The sequence below is a fragment of the Dromiciops gliroides genome, chromosome X (genome assembly GCF_019393635.1).
Source record: "Dromiciops gliroides isolate mDroGli1 chromosome X, mDroGli1.pri, whole genome shotgun sequence".
NCBI classification, from domain to species: Eukaryota; Metazoa; Chordata; class Mammalia; order Microbiotheria; family Microbiotheriidae; genus Dromiciops; species Dromiciops gliroides.
This window is the reverse complement of record NC_057867.1, coordinates 22,937,188-22,958,452: the sequence shown is the minus strand read 5'-3', so window position 1 is coordinate 22,958,452 and position 21,265 is coordinate 22,937,188. Positions and strand designations below refer to the sequence as shown.

The 21,265-nt window shown below is 43.3% G+C and overlaps 1 protein-coding gene across 1 annotated transcript in view; it reads right to left on the bottom strand.

Moving 5' to 3' along the window:
* Positions 1–21,019, bottom strand: part of RNF128 (ring finger protein 128) — a 124,110-nt gene extending 103,091 nt beyond the window's left edge. The window contains exon 1 of the mRNA XM_043974458.1: positions 20,376–21,019. Coding sequence (XP_043830393.1) covers positions 20,376–20,778 — 403 coding nt within the window. The 5' untranslated portion in view covers positions 20,779–21,019. The remainder of the gene's footprint in view (positions 1–20,375) is intronic.
* Between the last annotated feature and the right edge of the window lie 246 nt (positions 21,020–21,265).

Genomic DNA, 21,265 nt, shown 5'->3' with positions numbered 1-21,265 from the left:
TTCTTTTTAAAACATTGATAATAATATAACAAAATAGTCAAATATTTATTAATTTAATTTAATTTTTTATTTTTAAATTAAATTAAATTTTTTTTGCAGGGCAATGAGGGTTAAGTGACTTGCCCAGGGTCACACAGCTAGTAAGTGTCAAGTATTTGAGGTCAGATTTGAACTCAGGTACTCCTGAATCCAAGGCCGGTGCTCTACCACTGCGCCACCTAGCTGCCCATGATATTTATTAATTTTAAAAGAAGACCTTTGGGGGTCACCCACCATCTCTCCAAGAAGCCCACTTCCCTTTTGGATAACTCTAATTGGATACCTTGAATCATCTGTGCAAATGATTCTCAGGTCCGCTTGTCCAGTCCTAACCTCTCTCATGATCTTCCATTCTTTCATTTCCAAGTGCCTATCATACATGTCAAACTGTATTACCATAAACATCTTAAAGTCAACATGTCCAAAAGGAACCCATTATCTTCCCCACTTAAGCCCTCCCCCTCTTCCTGACTTCCCTGTTGCTTTTGTGGGCACTAACTATGCTCCCAGTCACTCAGGCTCATAACCTAGGTATCACCCTCAACTCCTAAACCCTCTCTCATCCCCCATATCCCATATGTTGTCAAGTCTTATCATTGCTACCTTCACAACCCCTCTCCTCTATGTCCCCTTCTCTCCTCTGACACTGCCACCACCTAGGTGCAAAATCTTAGCTCTCACCTAGACTATCTTAATAACCTTTTGGTTGGTCTTCCTGCCTCAAGTCTCTCCCCACACTAGTCCATCTTCTCAGTTGCCAAACTGATTTTCCCAAACCACAGGTCTGACCATGTCACCATAATCTCCAGTGGCTCCCTATTACCTCTGGGATTAAATAGAAAATTTTCTGTTTGACTTTTATAGACCTTCAAAACCCAGTCCATTCCTACCCTTCCAGTCTTCTTACAATTTACTCCCCTCCAAGTACTGTGTGGTACAGTACACTGGCTTCCTGGCTGTTCCTTAAACCCACACCTCCATCTCTTGACTCCAGGTTTCACTGGCTGTCCCCTATGCCTGGAACTCTCTCCCTCTTTTCTGCCTCCTGACTTCCCTGCCTTCCTTCAAGTCTCAAAGTCCTACCTTCTACAAAAAAGACTTTCCTTGTCCTCCTTAATTTTAGTGCCTTCCTTCTGAGTTTATATCCCATTTATCCTGTATCTATCTTACTTTTACATATGTGTTTGCATAATGTCACCCTCAGTAAACTGTGAGCTTCTCTAGAGTAGGGTCTATTTTTTTTTTGTTGTTGTTGCCTTTCTTTTGGAGCTTAATAAATGCTTGTTAATTGTTGACTCGATTAATGGTTAGGAAGTTCTTCCTAATTGTTAGGAAGCCTAGATTTCCCTCTCAACAACCTCTAGTTTTCCCTCTCAATAACCTCTAGTCATTGTCCTTATACCCTTTGGGGACAATCAGGACAAGTTTAATGTCTTCAAATACATGAAGACAGCTACCATGTCCCCTGTAAGTCTTCTCTTTTCTAGGTCAAATAGCTCTGGTTCTCCTTCATCTGATCCTCCTATAGCATGAACCCAAGGCCTTCACTACCCTCCTCTGGACACTCTCAAGCTCATCATTGTTCTTCCTCAACTGTGGCGCCCATGAAGTGGGCTGCCCAGAGGATTGTGGGAATTTCTTATTTATGACTGGATGCTATGCTATGGCTGGCTCTCTTCATGGAACCCAACATTTACTTAGCTTTCTTGGCTGCCATCTCAAACTACTGGCTCAAACAGAGTTTGCAGTGAGTCCGTTAAGACCCTCCAATGTTTTTCAGATGCACTGGAGTCTAACTGTACCTCTTCCATACTCTACTTGCAGCATTGATTTTTGGAAACCAAAAATGAAAAGCTACTTTTCATTTATCCCCTTTAAATTCTATCTTATTAGATTCCGGCCCATCATCCAGCCTGTCCAACCTCCTCATGTGCCATCATCTAGTTTGTCAGTAGGGGTAGTGTGGATATTTTTTCATAGACTAAAATGAGATCCTTATGCTCTAGAGACTAGCCATCAATGGAGATTTGCTTTTCTGATTCCAGCCATATGGGCAGCTAGTTGGCCCAGTGGATGGAGTGCTAGACATGAAGTCAGGAAGACCTGAATTCTGATTCTACCCCAGATCATTGCTGGCTGTCCCTGAGAAAATGACCTTGGGGAAATCACTTTCCCTCTCTTAGCCTCAGTTTCCTCATCTGTACAGTGTAAACAAATAGCACCTACCCCACAGAATTGTTGTGGGAATTAAATAAGATGTAAAAATCTAAAGATATATAATTAATATAATTAAAGATAAGATAGACAAAGAAGTATGCATAAAATAATTTTATGTATATGTGTGTACATATATATGTTTGTATAATTATGTCTAATTGTAGCCATCTTTGGGAGGGGAAAGAAGAAAAAATGAAAAAAAAAACAAAATTCACATGATAATTTGTTATAGATTTGATTTTTTTTTTAGTGAGGCAATTAGGGTTAAGTGACTTGCCCAGGGTCACACAGCTAGTAAGTGTTAAGTGTCTGAGGCCAGATTTGAACTCAGGTACTCCTGACTCCAGGGCCGGTGCTCTATCCACTGTGCCACCTAGCTGCCCCACTGGCATGATTTTAAATTCTAGGTTCCTAATTAAAACATGCAGAAAGAACCTCTTTGTTCAAAAGGCATATAATGGAAAAAGGGCTACCTACCTTAGACACTTCTTAGCTATGTGACCCTGGATAAGACCCTTAACTTTTCTGAGTCTCAGTTTTATTATTTGTAGAATGAGATGGGACAGGACCTATAATTTCTTTTTTTTGTTTTGTTTTGTTTTGTTTTTGCGGGACAAAGGGGGTTAAGTGACTTACCCAGGGTCACACAGCTAGTAAGTGTCAAATGTCTGAGACTGGATTTGAACTCAGGTACTCCTGAATCCAGGGCCAGTGCTTTATCCACTGCGCCACCTAGCTGCCCCCAGGACCTATAATTTCATTGGTCCAGGGACTTATGAAAAAACTCCTTTTACCAATGCAGATTTACACCTTTTCCTTTTCCTTTTTTGGGGCAGGCAATCAGGGTCAAGTGACTTGCCCAGGGTCACACAGCTAGTAAGTGTCTGGGGCTGGATTTGAACTCAAGTCCTCCTAACTCCAGTGCCAGTGTTCTAACCATTGCACTGCCACCTAGCTGTTTCTCTTTTTTCTTTTTCTCACACCCCCCCCCGCCCCTCTTTTTCCTTAACTTAACATTTTAGTGAGCTGCCTGGGGACAATAAGAGGGTAAGGGAACTTGTTCAGGGTCTTACACTATTATTTTTCAGAGGTAGAACTTGAGTCCAGGTCTTTCTGACGCTCTACACACATTCTGCCTTCTTTTTCTCATCTGTAAAATGGAGATGATAATAGGACTAACCTCACAGGATTGTTGTTGTGCTCAAGTAAGATAATATTAGCCCGTAAACCACTTTGCAAACCTTAGAGTGCTATACACATGTTATTTTGATGTTAAATTGCAGATGGGTAAGATCTCCCCCAGAGAATGAACATAAACGGAAGAGGCTCTTGGATAGTACTTGTGAGAGTAACCTGCCTTTCATAGGAGCAGAATCACAGAATGTCAGGCTTTGAAAGGACCCAAAAAGTCATCTAGTTAAAACTCCATTTGTCCCATAGCAGGCTCCCAAATGTGGTATATCTTTTCTGGCTAGGAGTCCAAAGATCTGGGGTTCAAATCTCAGCTCCACCATTTGCTAGCTATGTGCCCTTAGGTTAGTTTTCACCTCCCTGAGCCTCAGTTTTTCTCATTTAAAAAATGGGGACAATGATATGTATATTCCTTACCTCCTGGGATTATTGTAGGGAAAGATCTTTGAAAACCATAAAGTGTTGTAGAAATGGGACAGACTTTTCTTGCCAATATCTTCTTGAAAAAGACCAATGATGGATTGAACTGTGGCTTGCCTAGGGCCATCTGATGTATATGTCCTACCTTCCTGTATTATAAGCCTGTGTTATTTTTTAAAAGTACAATAGGGGCAGCTAGGTGGCACAGTGGATAGAGCACCGGCCCTGGAGTCAGGAGTACCTGAGTTCAAATCCGGCCTCAGACACTTAACACTTACTAGCCGTGTGACCCTGGGCAAGTCACTTAACCCCAATTGCCTCACTAAAAAAAAAAGTACAATAAATACATGTGTAGAACCTATATCAGATTGCTTATCCTCTCAGGAAGGGAGGAGGTGAGGGAAGGAAGACTAGAATTTGGAACTTAAAACTTAAAAAAAAAAGCCCTGAATGTTAAAATTTGTTTTTACATGTATGGGGGGGGAATAAAATATTATTAAAAATAAAAAAGATGGGGCAGCTAGGTGGTGCAGTGGATAAAGCACCGGCCTTGGATTCAGGAGGACCTGAGTTCAAATTCGGCCTCAGACACTTGACACTTACTAGCTGTGTGACCCTGGGCAAGTCACTTAACCTCCATTGCCTAAAAAAAAAAAAAACAAAAAAAAATAAAAAAGATAATAAAAATAACATCTTTTAATAACATCACAGCAAACCTGAATGCCCTGCAGTCAAAATGTCCAAGTTTGATCCAGAAGAAAGAATGAGAAATCATATCTTCCTTCCCCCTTTACAGAGATGGGAGACTATGGGTATGGAACATGGCACGTACTGTCAAATTTCAGGTGGTAGGGGGGCAGCTAGGTGGCGCAGTGGATAGAGCACCGGCCCAGGAGTAAGGAGTACCTGGGTTCAAATCCAGCCTCAGACACTTAACACTTACTAGCTGTGTGACCCTGGGCAAGTCACTTAACCCCAATTGCCTCACTAAAAAAAAAAAAAAAAATTAAAAAAAAAAATTTCAGTTGGTATCTTGGTCAATTTTACTGAATTACTTTTCTTTCTCTCTTATTTTTGTTACAGGGGATGACTTGATAGGGAGTAGAAGGGGTCTATATTAGAAAAAAATGTGCTATAAAAATAAAAGATACCAATTAACATTTTTAAAAGGGAAAATAAAAACAAAACCAAAAACGTCTCTTTTTCAAACTGATTATGCACCTAATAGATTTCAACAAACATCACCATTTCTATGTATACAGGACAGAAGAGGATTATATATGAAATTGTGAATCTTCAAAAAATAGAGTTGGGGTTTTTTGGGGTGGGGCAATGAGGGTTAAGTGACTTGCCCAGGGTAACACAGCTAGTAATTGTCAAGTGTCTGAGGCTGCATTTGAACTCAGGTCCTCCTGAATCCAGGGCTGGTGCTTTATCCACTGCACGACCAATAGAGCTTGTTTTTAAAGTATATATTAAATTAACACAGTAGTGTCCACACTGCCTGGCTTGCATTGTGTCTCCTACTGAACCTTCATGGTTCTCATCTGTACATTTTAAAAATATTAAGATCTCATTCTTTTCTTCTTTGTATTTCAGCATCATTATCACTTCCTCCTCTACTTCCCCAGTAACTTCTACTTCATTCCCCTAAATGAAAGCCCTCCACTGTAACAAGTAAATCAAATATACACACTGGCTATGTCTGAAAGTAAGTTGGGCCAGGCCCTGCTGGTAATGGGTATTGGCCAGCTGCCCATCTTGTGGGCCTCCAGGTTTCTGTTAAAGGCAGGTACCTGGAGCGAGGTGGCACTACAGTGGATAGAACTTTGAGCTTGGAGTCAGGAAGATCTGAGTTAAAAATCTGACTTCAGACACTAGCTGTGTGACCCTGGACAAGTCACTTCACCCTGTCTGACTTGGTTTCCTCATATATAAAATGAGACGGAGAAGGAAATGGCAAACCACTCCAGTGTCTCTGCCAAGAAAACCCCAAATGAGGTCACAGAGCATTGGGCACAACTAAAAAACAACTGAATAAGAAACCTGCCAGGGTTGTTGTGAGGATCAAATGCGATAGTAACTGTAAAGTGCTTAGCGTTGTGCCTGACACATAGCAGGTGCTTAATACATGCTTATTCCCTTCCTGGTAAGAAATTATTAGCACTTTGCAGAGAGAAATTACAATCTAGTCTCAATTTGGAAATAGATGGAATGCAAGGAGCTAAGAAAACTTGGGTTCAAGTCTTAACCTCTGATATTCCAGAGAAGTCACTTCCCCATTCTTTCCAAATGGCAGAGAATGTGCTTCCTCTCCTGGGAGTTCCATAAACCAGTGAAATCCCAGTTTCTACAGCTGTGTAGATTCTCTGCCCTTTAATGCCTAAGTAGCTCCCTCCACCACTCAGTCCAGGGAATTGAGTAAATGTCCAGGTTGGGCTTTGTAGAGAAGCCTGGGATAATCCAGCTCTGAGCAGGCTTTGAGGCTGGGGCTGGGGCCAGAAGGGTATAGGAGTTGTCTTCATGAGTCCATGCTAAAATGGACTTGAGGTCTATAGGTACACATTAAGGAATCCCTCCTCTGTTAGCCCTATTCCCCTTTCCCAACCTTCTGATGAGTCTCAAGGCTACACCAGGTATTCATTTTAGCTTGACTTCTCCTACATCCAAATGTCTGGAAGGGCCGAGGTGTTGTTGGCAATTTCCTGAAACCCATAGACATTGAGACTACCATGCTTTTTGGGCCTCCACCTTTCTCCAAAAGAGTGAAAAAGAACTCCAGTTGTTGTGTTGCCCCCGCCCCCAATGTCACCCCTCCAGGCTTAGCTCATAAAGAGCTTTGGGGCTCCCAAAGGAACACTAATCTAGGAATACTATCCCATGCTTTTTTTTTCCTTTTTCTTTTTCTTTTTTTTTTGGTGGGGCAATGAGGATTAAGTGACTTGCCCAGGGTCACACAGCTAATAAGTTGAGGCTGGATTTGAACTCGGGTCCTCCTGAATCCAGGGCTGGTACTTCATCCCCTGCACCACCTAGCTGCTCCCTTTCCCATGCTTTTCTATTTGCTCTCTCTTTTACCTGCCCTGGATACCACCTTCTGTAAGAAGATTTGGGCCTAAGAGGGCTCTTGGCCAAGGTTACATAGTTCCTCACAAGCTGAGCCAGGCCCAGATGCTGCTGGGCCCAGCATCCATTTCTCTAGCACAAAGAGAAGCTAAATTCTTCCAGTTTTCTGTTTAGATCCTAATTTCCAGCCTTCTGACAATTTGTGTTTGCTTCCTCTGAACCCTTTCTGGTTGTTTTTTTTTTCATATTTATCTAAACATGCAGAAGCCAGAATTTGATAAGCTGGAAGTGAGGCAGGGGAAAGGGGGAGGCCTGCTTCCACGGTCATGCTTCTAATGCTGCCATAGAGTTACTGATGCGCTCAAATATTCTAGTCCCAAGCTGAGCAACGTGACCCCTTGACAAGCTACTGTCAGTGCATCTGGGCAACCCTCTAACCCCATAGGTGGCAGAGGAGCTGCTGATATGAATTGGTGGAGGGAGTTTCTCTCTAGGCCAATGAAAACACAAGTCTAATTCCCTAGACTTAGAACCCCCCCCCCCCATATATAGTATATAACACAACTTCCGATGCCAATAAAATCACAGGCCCAGTTACTATCCCTGTCCCTCTATAGAAACATATACACACATCCCCTCATTTCCCTATGCTGATGGATATCCTGGAATGTTCTTTTTATACACTTCTACTTGGTAAAATCCTCCTGATTTAAGAACTCCAAATCTTACAAAAATCAACATTGAAAACTAGCTTTACATGTAATTGGAAAAAATAAAATGCTATTTACAAAAAAATCCAATCCAATCCAATCCTACTGATCCTTCAAGGATCATAGCACAGGTACTTCCTTATGCATAAGGCCTTCCTCTCCCTCCCCCCCCCCCACCTGCTCTCCACACATTTCATTCATACCCCTCAGGGGCAGCTAGGTGGTGCAGTGGATAAAGCACAGGCCCTGGATTCAGGAAGACCTGAGTTCAAATCCAGCCTCAGACACTTGACACTAGCTGTGTGACCCTGGACAAGTCACTTGACCCTCATTGCCCCGCAAAAAAAACAAAACAAACAAAAAACAAAAAAACCCAAAATCATTCATACCCCCTCAAACTCATGGTTATCCATCAATGTTACCTGTGCCTGTGTGACACCTCCCTAGGAGCCCGGGGACTGTAGACTTAGCTAATTACCAAGAGTATCTCAAGTTTACTAAGGAGTATCTCACTGGACCCTACAGTTTCCTTTCCAAAGTACTTTTTTTTTTTTGGCAAGGCAATCAGGGGTTAAGTGACTTGCCCAGGGATCACACAGCTAGTGTCAAGTGTCTGAGGTCAAATTTGAACTCAGGTCTTGCTGACTCCAGGGTCACTGCACCCCCTAGCTGCCCCTCCAAAGTACTTCCAACCATTTTCATTTTGATTCAAGGCTGCCTTACCAAGCATCTCCTATACTCGATGCTGTATTTTCTACTGGAAATACCTAAAAGACTAACAAATCCATCTGTTCCCAATTCACTTGGTTAAGCAAATTGCTTTCACCTGAACTCCTCTTCACTGTCAATGTCAGGGACCCTGACAAAGAAATCAGTCAATTAGTCATGACAACTCTGCTCCTAGTCCACGTTTTAACAACTAATGTGGACGTTTCAGGTCACCGATTCTCCACGATAAATGACACAAGTCTCCACAGTTAATTTAATGAATAAATGAAGAGACCCAACTCGGACTGCTCTAAAAACATGAGGAGAAATCGTGCATTTCAGTTCATCCAATCTTTCATAAACAGGTTGTTCTTAAGCTACTTATTTACTGATTTCATCTGGCAAATGAGGGGATTGAACTAGTTGGCCTTTCCAGATCTAAGTCTATGAGCCTGTGTGCATTCTTGTGCAAAGCACTTCATCTCCATAGGCTTTAGTTTCCTCATTTGGAAAAGGAGGGACATGGATCAGATGGCCAGTGAGGCCCCCTCCAAGTCTAGGACCTAATGATTTGATCTCCAAGATTTGCCAATGGTTCTTTCTGCCTAGAAAATCTGGGTTGGAGATACTCCTCCTTCATGGGCCAACCTTCAAACACATGAGGAAAAGGTAGAATTTAATGCATGCATCATTGTAATCACATGACATCAAATAACAGTCCCTAGAATAAGTCTGAAAGGAACTGTGCCTATTTTTCCAATCCAGGCATTAAATTACTGAATAGTTAGTACTCAGTCCCTTCCTAATAAATCTCCTAGAAATAGGTATTCCAGACTCTAGTGCTAGACAGGAAGACTTGAGTTTGAATCCTGCCTCATATCCTTCCTAGCTGTGAAATCCTAGGCAAGGCACATCCCCTCTCCCAAGCCTCACCTGCAAAATATGGATAATACCTCCCAGCGTTGGTGTGAGGACCATATGTAAAGGGTTTTGCAAACTTCAAAGTGTTATTACTATTACTACCTATTACTATTATTATTACTTTTCGGGGCAGCTAGGTGGCACAGTGGATAGAGTACAGACCTTGGAGTCAGGAGTACCTGAGTTCAAATCCAGCCTCAGACACTTAACACTTACTAGCTGTGTGACCCTGGGCAAGTCACTTAACCCCAATTGCCTCACTAAAAAAAAACCTATTATTATTACTTTTCTTTTTGCAGGGCAATAAGGGTTAAGTGACCAGGGTCACTTAACCCTTATTGAACTCAGGTCCTCCTGAATCCAGGGCCAGTGCTTTTATCCACTGCAGTGCCACCTAGCTGCCCCATATTACTATTATTTCTAACCTTATTATTCCTGCCCTTCAATCTGAAATAGTGAGACTAGGGGAACAAGGAAGAGGCTAAGATGAAATGAAATTTTAGGTCACTATCAGAATTCAAAAATCTCCTTTATGTTCTTCTCGATGCAGTATTTTCTTTGTTTTTAGAAAAGAGTATTTGGATTTTATCACATGTATTTGTCATCAAAATCCCACAGTAATCAAAGAAGAGATGCATGAAAGTTTTAGCTTGGGGTACAAAATAGTGCCAACTGTGATTATTACTACTACTCTTTTATTCGACCTTGGGCAAGTCACTACCCTTCTGTGGGCCTCAGTTTCATCATCCGTAAAAAGGGAGGGGGTTAGGGGCGGCTAGGTGGCACAGTGGATAGAGCACCAGCCCTGGAGTCAGGAGTACCTGAGTTCAAATCCGGCCTCAGACACAACACTTACTAGCTGTGTGACCTTGGGCAAGTCACTTAACCCCAATTACCTCACTAAAAAATAAAAATTAAAAAAAAAAAGGGAGGGGGTTGGCCTCTGAGGTTCCTTCCAACTAGTCTAGAGGCAGATAATAACATCTGGAGAATCACCCCTCCCAACTTGTTAAGTTTTTTTTTGCTTCAGAAAGTTAGTTAATTTCACTAATTCGCCATATCTGCACGGGGGAAATTTCAGGGAAAGAAGGATGAGAAGGTATAATTGACACCTATAGTGCTGGATATTTCCTTCCTTCATCCTTTCTCTATCAATGTAGAAATCTAGAACCTGTAGTGTGTTGGGTTGAGAGCAATCAATGGTGAAGAAGAAAATCGTCCTGCTGTCTGCCACCTTTTTCGATATGGTGGAAAATGGCCGTCTTGTCATCAACTTGTCTGTCAAGTTTGTGATCAAGCCTCCTTGTCTGAGTTGGAGATGAATCTGACAGATTTTTTTCCCTGGGCTGTTCTGAGCCACATACTTAAGATCCTTACCCTCAACACTTGACCCCTCCTTGTGTCCAGATTTAATGCAAATGTCCTTTAAGAGACCTTTGAATTTCTCTTTTTTTTCCCCAGGACAATGAGGGTTAAGTGACTTGCCCAGGGTCACACAGCTAGTTAGTGTCATGTGTCTGAAGCTGGATTTGAACTCAGGTCTTCCTGAATACAGGGCCGGTGCTTTATCCACTGCATCACCTAGCTGCCCCCAACCCTTCTCCTTTTTACAGATGAGGAAACTGAGGCCCACAGAAGGGTAGTGACTTGCTCAAGGTCACCTAAAAGAGTAATAGTAATAATAATAGCTAGGGGGCAGTGAGGTGGCGCTGCAGGGGATAAAAGCACCAGCCCTGGCTTCAGGAAGACCTGAGTTAAAATCTGGCCTCAGACACTTGGCACTTACTAGCTGTGTGACCCTGGGCAAGTCACTTAACCCTCATTGCCCTGCAAAAAAAAATAATAGCTAGGCTTTATATAGCCCTTTAGGATTTGCAAAGGACTTTGCACATGTTATTTCATTTGATCCTCAAGATAACCTTGGGAATCACAAGATCAGAGATTTCTAAGTAGAAGAGACCTCTAGATCATTGTGTCTCCCCCCCTCATTTTACAGATAAAGACACTGAAGCCCACAAGGATGAAGTTACTTGTCCCATGTCACACAAGTAGTAAGTGGCAGAGATGGGTTTTGAGCCCATTTCCTATTCAGTAATTTTTCCATCATACCCTGCTGCCTCCCTGTGCTTTTTGTTTGAAATAAAACCAGGATTTCTGAATTCAAAATGACTCTTGGCACTATTTGAGGTGCATTACAAGAGGGGGAGAATGGGGATTTGGATGTGGGGAAGAGGCACTGGAGAGGGTTATTGTGTGTGAGCTCTGTGGGTACCCCTCAGACTACATTCAGAGGGTCCAAACTACTGGAAGAGTTGGCTTGGCTTGAACACATCTTGCCTTTAGCGCCTTGCCACCAATTGAGAAATCTGGCAGGTTACTCACATTTGTACTAATTAGTCTCCTTGGAAAGCCAGTTTGAGGCTTTCAAACAAAACAAACAAACCCAAAGCTTTTCAAAATAATGTGGTCATTCCCTACCAGCCTCTACCTGGCTTGAAATTATCCCAATGTCCTCTCTCTCTCTCTCCTCCCAGAAGGGTGTGCAAAAAACTAGACCACACAATTCAGTGGGTTTGGGTGTGAAACTCCATTTCAATAGATATTGGAGAAGAGCAGCTTTTTGTTGTTGCAAGTTTTAAAATAAGATGAAAAAATGATCGTAGTTCTGAAAAGTCATTCACAGATAGACTCTGAGAGTTGGAAGGGACCGTAGAAATCATCCAAACCCAAACTGAAGCCAGGCTCCCCATTACAATTCCCCTAACAAGGAGGCTCACTTTGGATACCTGCAGTGAGGGGGATCTTAATGTCTCCTGCAGGGAGGAAAAACTTAATGTCTCTGGAGCTGGCTCACTCCATCAAGCAGTCAACAAGCGTATGTTAAGCCCTGACAAAGTGCCAGGCACCATGCTAAATGTTGAGGATATGAGACCCAAAGTAAAAGAGTCTCTAGTTCTTTTTAGGATAGTACATTCTAACCTTCTGTGTTTGGACAACTTAAGTTGTTGGGAAGTTCTATGTTTGGAACTCCTTTCCCTCTCTGCATTTTTTTTTGCGGGGCAGTGAGGGTTAAGTGACTTGCCCAGGGTCACAAGTGTCAAGTGTCTGAGGCCGGATTTGAACTCAGGTCCTCCTGAATCCAGGGGCCAGTGCCTTATCCACTTCACCACTACCTAGCTGCCTCTGTCGCTGAAATTTTTAAATGTGGCTCCTCATTCTGCCTCCCACCATCAAGAAAAAATAAGTCTAATCTCTGTAATATGGACAACTCTTCAAATTCTTGGAAGCAGTTTTCCTGGTGCCCCAAAGGCTTTTCTCCAGGTTGAGCACCCCCAATTCCCTAAGGCATTTCTCATGTGACATGGTTTCTATAAATTCTATAAAGTCTAGCCACTTGCTATGTGTGGGACTTTGGGTAAGTGACTTTACCTCCCTGGGCCTCAGTTTCTTCATTTGTAAAATGAGTACATTGGATTAGCTGACCTCTGGAGGAGATCCCATCCAGCTCTATGATTTTAACCACTCTCTTTGCTTTCAGTACATATTTCTAAGGGAAAATTCTACCCTTTTCATTTCAGATGTGAGGGGGGTTCCCTTGATTCAAATCAGCAGTCCAGTCTCTCCTCTCTAATCTATTTTATTTTTTATTTTTATTTTTTGCAGGGCAATGAGGGTTAAGTGACTTGCCCAGGGTCACACAGCTAGTATGTGTCAAGTGTCTGAGGCTGGATTTGAACTCAGGTCCTCCTGAATCCAGGGACAGTGCTTTATCCACTGCTCCACCTAGCTGCCCCTCTCCTCTCTAATCTAACCTCCACACAACTGTCAAATTGGTATTCCTAAAAACACAGGCCTGACCATGTCACTCCTCTGCTCAAACATCTACAGTGGTTTCCTATTGCCTTGAGTTAAAACATTAACATTTCCAGTTGGTGTTTAAAGGCTCTTACAACCTAGAGGTTCCAAGATATCTTACTAGAGTGCTTTCCTATGATTCCCTCTTACAAACTCACCACTCCAGTCAATCTGGCCTCCTTGGGACTCCCTGCTTCTGGTCTTTGGTTGTATCCATTCATTAGAAAGAAAGCTCCTTGAGGGGAGACTGTTTTGTTCTGTCTTTGTGTCCCTAGTACTTACCATGTACCTTCACATGCTTTTATTGGTATAGGGAACTCCCAGGGAGGAAGTCTTGGAGACTTACCTTCTTCCCTTAGAGATTAAGTGACTTGTCTAAAGTCACACTAGTATGCATCAGAAGCAGGACTTAAACCCATATTGTCCTGTTCACTGTAGGTACTTAATAGGTGTTTGCTGAACTAAATTGAATTGCTATGTGCTCTGGGGAACTCACTCAAGAAGGTGAGATTTGATAGACACACAAATGACCATAATAATAATTAGAACACAAGTTCACAAGAGAGCTACTAAGTGCTATGTTAAATCAAGGAGGGTAAATGTATTTCTGTGTGTGTGGGTGGATCACAGAAAGCATCACAGAGGGACTGGGATGGTATTTTTCCCCATATATATATATATATATATATATATATAGCGGGGCAGTGGGAGTTAAGTGACTTGCCCAGGGTCACACAGCTAGTAAGTGTCAAGTGTCTGAGGCTGGATTTGAACTCAGGTACTCCTGAATCCAGGGTTGCTGCTTTATCCACTTCACCACCTAGCTGCCCCCTCCCCAATATATTTTAATTGATATCTTTTGTTTTTACATTAACTAGGTTTTCCCTAGCAGCTAGATGGCACTGGACCTGGAGTCAGAAAGACCAGAGTTCAAATCCAGCCACAGACACTTATTAGCTGAGTGACCCTGGGAGAATCACTCAATATGTTTGCTTCAGTTTCTTCAAGTGTAAAATAGGAATAATCATAATAATACCTATCTCACAGGGCTATTGTGAGGATCAAATGAGATAATATTTTTAAAGTGCTTAAAGCACAATGCCTGGCACATAGTAGGCACCATATTTTTGGGGGGTGGAAAAGGGAGGCTCCACCTGGTTGCCCCTAGTAGATACTATATAAATGCTTACTCACTGAACCCCTCTCCTTCTCCTTTCAGAGTCATCCCTTATAACAAAGAACTTTTTTAAATGTGAGAAAGAAATTTCAGCAAAAAATTATCAATATATGGAAAAATCTTAAATTATATGCAGTTTTCCACCTTTTGGGCCCCCTACCCCCCCCTCACCCCCCCCCCATACATACCTTTTCGAAGGAGGAGAAGTGTTGATGCATTTATTTCTTCTTTGGGTCCAAGCTTTTTTTTTTTTAAAGTAATTTGGAAACATTTATTTTCAACTGTTTTGTGATTGTTTTATTCACTTACATTGTTCTAGTCATTGGATATATTGTTTCACATCGCTGCTTACTTCACTCTACATCAGTTAATGCTTCTCTGTATTTAGCAAATTCGTTATTTCAGATAACACAGTAATATTCCAATACATTCATGTACCATGATTTCTTTAACCATTCCCAATCGATAGGCATCTTGTTTGTTAGCAGTTATTTGCTGCCACACACAAAAAAAGCTGCTCTGAATAGTTTGATGTCTATGGAACCTTTAGTTCTGTCTTTATTTCCCTTAGGGTATAAATTTAGCAGTGGAATCTTTGGGTCAAAGGATATTGACATCTTAGCCACTTTATTTGCATGATTCCAAATTGCTTTCCAGAATGGTTGTGTTATTTCACAGCTTCCCTAACAATGTATTATTGTGTCCGTCTTTCCATATCCCCTCCAACTTTGGCCATTGCAATCTTTTGTCATCTTGGCCAAGTTGCTGAATCTGAGGTGAAACCTCAGAGATGTTCATTTTTCTTATGATTAATTTTTTTGAGCATTCTTGAATATAAATATTTAAAAATTTGTGATTCTTCTTTTGAAAACTGTTTGTTATATCCTTTGACCACTTGTAACAACAACCACAACAACAGTAAAACTTTTATATAGCACCTACTATGTGCCAGGAACTGTGCTAGGTGTTTTCTAATTATTATTTCATTTGATAGTCACAACAACCCTGGGAGGCAGGTGCTATCATTACCCTCATTTTACAGATGGGAAAATTGGGGAAAATAGTGATTAAGTGACTTGCTCAGGGTCAAATAGCTAATGTTAAGTATCTGAGGTAAGCTTTGAATTCAGGTCTTCCTGACTCCAAGGCCCAGAGCTCTAAACTCTGTGCCACTTATTTGCCTCTATTAGCTTGTCTACAAGGAAATGAATCTTGGTCTCATATATATATACACATATATATTTCTGTTGGTTGACTATATGTCTTGGATACCAAATAGTGAATAGGATTATTTTTTAGCCTTTTCTGTGGGGCAATGAGGGTTAAGTGACTTGACCAGGGTCACAAAGCTAGTAAGTGTCAAGTGTCTGAGGCCAGATTTGAACTCAGGTCCTCCTGCATCCAGGACCAGTGCTTTAACCACTTCACCACCTAGCTTCCCTGTGAATGGGATTTTAATGGTCAGAGATGGAGGCCTGTGGGGTAAGGGTTGATTCCAGGTATAGGGAATGACAGGAAGAAAGATAAGGAGGTGGAGAAAAGCAGGAGTTTGGAGATCAGTGAGGAATCCAGTTTGCAGGGAGTGTAGAGTATAGGGATAACAATAGCATAAGAAGGCTGGAAAGGTAGACCTTGAATGTTAAATTAAAAGGCTGGACTTTATTCATTAGGACTATTGAGAGGTAGGTACTATTATTATTCCCCATTTGACTGATTAATAAACTGAGGCTGAGAAAGGTGAAGTGATTTGCCAAAGGTCACATAGCTGGTATGTATGTGAGGCAGAATTTGAAATTATTTCTTCCATACTCCAAGTCCAGCAGCAGATAGTGGGAAATGGGACTCGGAATTGATAGAAATATACACTTGGAAGTCATTTGCATATATGGGAATGTGGAAGCCAAGTGATAAGATCATCAGGGGAAACAGAAGAGAAAAGGACTTAGGACAGAAACTTGGGAGATGCTTCCACTTAGGGAATAGGAAAAGGAAGAAAAGCCAGAGAAAGATATTGAAAATGAGCAAAGTAGGAATTTAGTGCTGCAAAAAATAAATAAATAAATGAATGAATGAATGAATGAATGAATGAATGAATGAATGAATAAATGAATGAATAACTAAATAAATAAATAAATAAATAAAATCAAGGGAAGAGGCAGGTTAAGGAATAACAAGATGATGTGAGGCATTTGGGGAACAGTGAGCATAGAGTAGAGCTTTGGGTACTCGGGAGTCAGCTTGGAATCAGGAAAGAGGGATTGGTCTACAGTGTCCAATATTGCCAAGGTCAAAGGACGGTGGCTGAGAAAAGGTCATTTGTTTGGGAAAAATATTCATCAGTGTCCTTAGTAAAACAGTTTTAGTTGAGTGGTAGAGAGAGAAACCTTGAGTGTGAGCAGCAGAGGATGGCTGGGGAGGACTATGGGAGTGGATGGAGAGACTAGAAGTGTGGACCATTGGGAGATTCCCAGCTTGAGGCATTGGTAGGAAGGTCAGGGGGAGATGGAGGCAAGGTCAAAATCAGAAGTCATCTGCTTCTCATTTAATTTGCCCAATGACTCTCCGACTTAATGAGATATAGGGAGACCTGAGTTCAAGCTTCTAACAAATACTAAGCAAATCTAACACATCCTAAGCAAATCTCTTAATTTGTCCATGCCCTCAGGCAATATTCTTTAAGAAGTAAACTGCAGAACAGGTGCTTGTATGCATTGGTTAAGGGAATTTGTTTCCTACGCCATAGACTGAGAAAGACACGGAGGCCATTTGCTGTGAGCTCCCTCCTCTCCCTCTCCCCTCATCTCCAAACACCTTGACATCATCTCCCACTATCTCCTCCCTCCTTTTCCCCAGACTCCGAAAAAGATGTGGCTTCCTCCTAGCCAAGGCTAACCCCTCTAAATGTGCCCTTGAATTCGTCTTCTCTAGCAGATCGCCCCCTCAATCATCCTCATTCTCTTTTATCTTCAATCTCTCCCTATCTCCTGGCTCCTTCTCTGTTGCCTTCAATCATGCCCAGGTCTCCCTCATCCTTAAAGTACCAACATTAAATCCTACCATCCCCTTAAGACAACTCCTAGGAAATGCCATCTGCGTATGCTGCCTCCATTTTCTTTCCTCACTCCTTAACCTTTTGCAATCTGACTTCCAACCTCATCAATCAGTCATCGAAGCTGGCATCTCTCAACTTGCCCATAATCTGATCCAATGAAATAATATTTGTAAAGCCTTAAGCACAGTGCCAGGCACATAGTAGGCACTGCTTACTCTTTCTTACTCCCCTCCCTCTTCTGTCCTCCATCTTCATCCTTCTTGACGTCGCTGCTGTATTTTATATTGTTGACCACCCTCTTCTCCTGAATACTCTTTCTTTCCTCTCGGGATTTCTGGGGCATTTTTCTCTCTCCTGCTTCTCCTCCTCTCTGGCTGCTCTCCCCTTTTCAGTCCCTTTTGCTGGCTTGTCACCCATATCATAGCCACTGACTGTGGGTTTTAGCCCACAGCTCTGTCCTGGGTCCTCTTCCCTTCTCTCCCTATACACACACACACTCTCTCGGTGGGTGACTTCCTCAGCTGCTATGGATCCAATTATCATCTCTGTGCAGACAATTCCTGTATTCATATAGCTATCCAGAGGCAATCCCCTGAACTCCCATCCTGCTTCACTGGCTGCCCACTGGGCATCCCAACAACGTCTCAAATCCATCATTCCAAAATGGAGCCCCCCCCCAAATTCTCTACCCATTGAATAGCCCTGTGTCTGTAGAGGATGCCATCATTTTTTCCAGTCTCCCGGGTTCATCATCTTAGCCTTATCCTGGACCCCTCCATTTCCCTCACCCTCCATATCTAATTCGCTTCTGAACTTTGCCATTTCTATGTCCAAAACAGCTCTCAAACATCCCTCCTCTCAAAAATCCCTTCTCTCCACTTACAGCCACCACCTTAGTTCACGCCATCATCACATCTAGCCTGGACTATTGCAATGGACTCTTAGTTAGTCTTGTCGAATCTCCACTCCAATCCATTTTCCTCTCAGCTGCTAAAGCAATTTTCCTTAAGTGCTGGTCTGCCCCCCCCCCCATATTCCAGAAGCTTCCTATTTCCTCTAAGATAAAGATAAACTTCGATGTGGCATTTAAACCCTTTTACGACACGACCCCAAACAATGTTTCTAGCCTTATCATACATTTCTCTCCTTCCAGAACTCTGAGTGCCAGTCAAACTGGCCTTTTCCTTGTTGTTGTTGTTGTTATTGTTTTAAAAAAAACAACGCAGAATGCTCCATCTTGTCTTCATGCATTTGCACTGGCTGTCCCCCATCCCTCTTCCTGTCCATCTCCCAGAATCACTTCATTCAAGACACAACTCAAGGGTCATCTTTTTGCATGAAACCTTTCCTGATGCCCTCAATGGCTAATACCTTCTTTCTCTAACTGCTTTGCATTCATTCTTTATGTACTTACTATATACAGAGGCAGTGTGGAGCATTAGGAAGCCAACTGGCCTCAGAGCCACAAAGACCTGACCCAGACTGGCTGTGTGGCCCTGGACAAATCATTCAATTTTTCAGTGCTGTAGACCAACTCTCCGAGAATTGTAGAATGGATATCAGACCTGCATTGGTACAGGGAGTTTCCTCATTCAGAAACTCTCTATACCAATGAAACCACAGGACCAGAACCTATATCATCTCCTTTGATAGAAGGTAAACTCACTGAGAGAACTGTCTTTTTCTTCTTTTTTCCCCCCCGTTCCGTGTATTTCCCCAGCACAGTGTGTCTGGCACATAGTCTGTGTTAATAAATGCTCATAGACCGATTACTGATTTGAGACAGTTTGATGTAGTAAACAATCACCCCACCTTCGGGGCAGGCAAACCCGATTCTAGACCCAGCTCGGACACACTAGCTGAGTGACCCCCGGCAAATCCCTTCTCTTGTCAGTGCCCCAGGTAAATCTTAAAGACTAGAAATTGCACCTCAGGTGCCGATCCGCATTAGCAGAGCGAATTTCTTAACCAGGCATTCCCCACTACACCAATGAAAACACAAGTCCATCCAGTCAAAAAAAAAAATAATCAGAAGACTATTATATAATGAATTCTACATGATAATGTTAGCAAGATATACTTTGGATTATAACGCGGTTACAATATATGCAACGAGAAGCAGAGAGGCATAGTGAATAGCAAACACGGCTCGGCGTCGCGAAAACATGGGTTCGAGTCCCGTTTCTGACTCGTACCTGCTGTGTGACCCCCGGACAAATCATTTCAATCTCTCAGCTCCCTTAAGACAACCAGTTGCACAGCGGGTGTCGATTTGCATTGGTAGAAGGAGTTTTCTCACCAGGAATTCCCTACACCAATGAAATCCCAAAGTCGGGGGGGGGGGGATCCAACTCGGATCTTGTATACCCTTAGAATGGCTAAAAATTTGGATTTGGCGTCAGTTTTTCACCTCAATGTTTCCGATGAGTTCCTCACCACCCTCCTCACCGCAAAAACAAACAGTGGCATGAAGTCTTCACTCATTTTTGCAAACATTATCACTTAAATATGCTATTTTTAGCCAGGTCAACAAATCAATTCACGCACCAACACTATTAGCTCTTGACAGGAGCAGCTTAATCGGAGTGAAAAAATACAAAGAAACCACGAACTTAAAAAAATCTGCGGGGTTTTAGAGAAATATTGTTCCTTTCATTCCTGTTTACAGGGGAAAGGCACAGTTGATTTTTTAAAAAAAAATTATGTAACATCATCAGAAAAGCGAAACGGTCCTAGAAAACGGGGCAATAGGACAATACTCCCTTCCTGTTCCATTCCCGTATCCCACTATTAATGTTTATTCTATTGAAAATAATAATGGGAAAAGAGCCCCCCAAAGCCCAGGAATCTCAAGTTGAAGGTGAACTCCTCCCCCCTCGCCCTCCCGCCGCTTGTCAGGTACTTGGGTGGGTCCTGAGATGACCACGACATTTGGGACCTCTGGATGCGTCTCAGACCCTGAGGGTCCCCCCAGGAGCCCCGTCTCGGCCTCGCCTCGGGGGCGCGGCTCCCGACTTACCGAAATTGGCCATCTGGAGGGTCTCGTTGCCCGACTCCGGGACGTTGTAGATCACCGCGGCCTCCGCCCCCCTCCGGTTGGCGGTCTGGATCTTCTCGGAGAACGTGCAGTTGCCCCGCTCGATGAGAGCGATCCAGGGCGTATCGCTGTAGGTGAATTCCGTGTGGGGGTCACAGGCCTGGTAGTTGAAGCTCTTGGGGATGCCCACCGTGCCGCCGGCGTTGGCTACGGGAGACGCCAAGCCATAGATCCCGCACTCGCACACCTCGGTGGTGGAGTGGTTGCTGCTCTGGTTGTAGTAGGTGACGGTAACATAGGCGTTGGTGGAGTAGGACTCCGGGGTCTGGAAGAGGACGGTGAGCAGGAGGAGAACCATGAGCCCGCACTTCTTCTGCGGCTTCATGGCTGCTGGGTGCAGCCCAGGCTGCCCTCTCCCACCTTCCCCGGAGAAGATGAAATCAGATCAAAGAAAGGCAAAGCAAACGAAGGGCTCTCACAAAGTCCGGGAAAGCCCAGCGACGGTGACAGTCGCCGGGCTCCAGCCTCAGGCAGCGGGATCCGCTCGCGCCCCTGCTCAAGTAGAAGTTTGAAATTTCAGTTGCCCGCAGGTAAGTGATCTCCTTCTCAGCCCGGCAGCTCTGAAGGCGGCAGCTCCATTTCACAGTATTTGAGATGCCCCCTCCCCACGCCCCCAGCGCAGGCCCCGCCCTCCGGGGGGGAGAAAGGGGGGGGGGTTCGCGCACGCCCCGCCTCTCCTCCCCTTCTCTCCCTTTCCTCCCTCCCCGGGCTGGGCGCGCAGAGGCACCAGCACCCTTGCCTGGGCTTCGCGCCGCAGCCCAGCGCCAGGGGGGACGGATGCCTTACTGCGCGGGCATCGACATTTTTCTCTC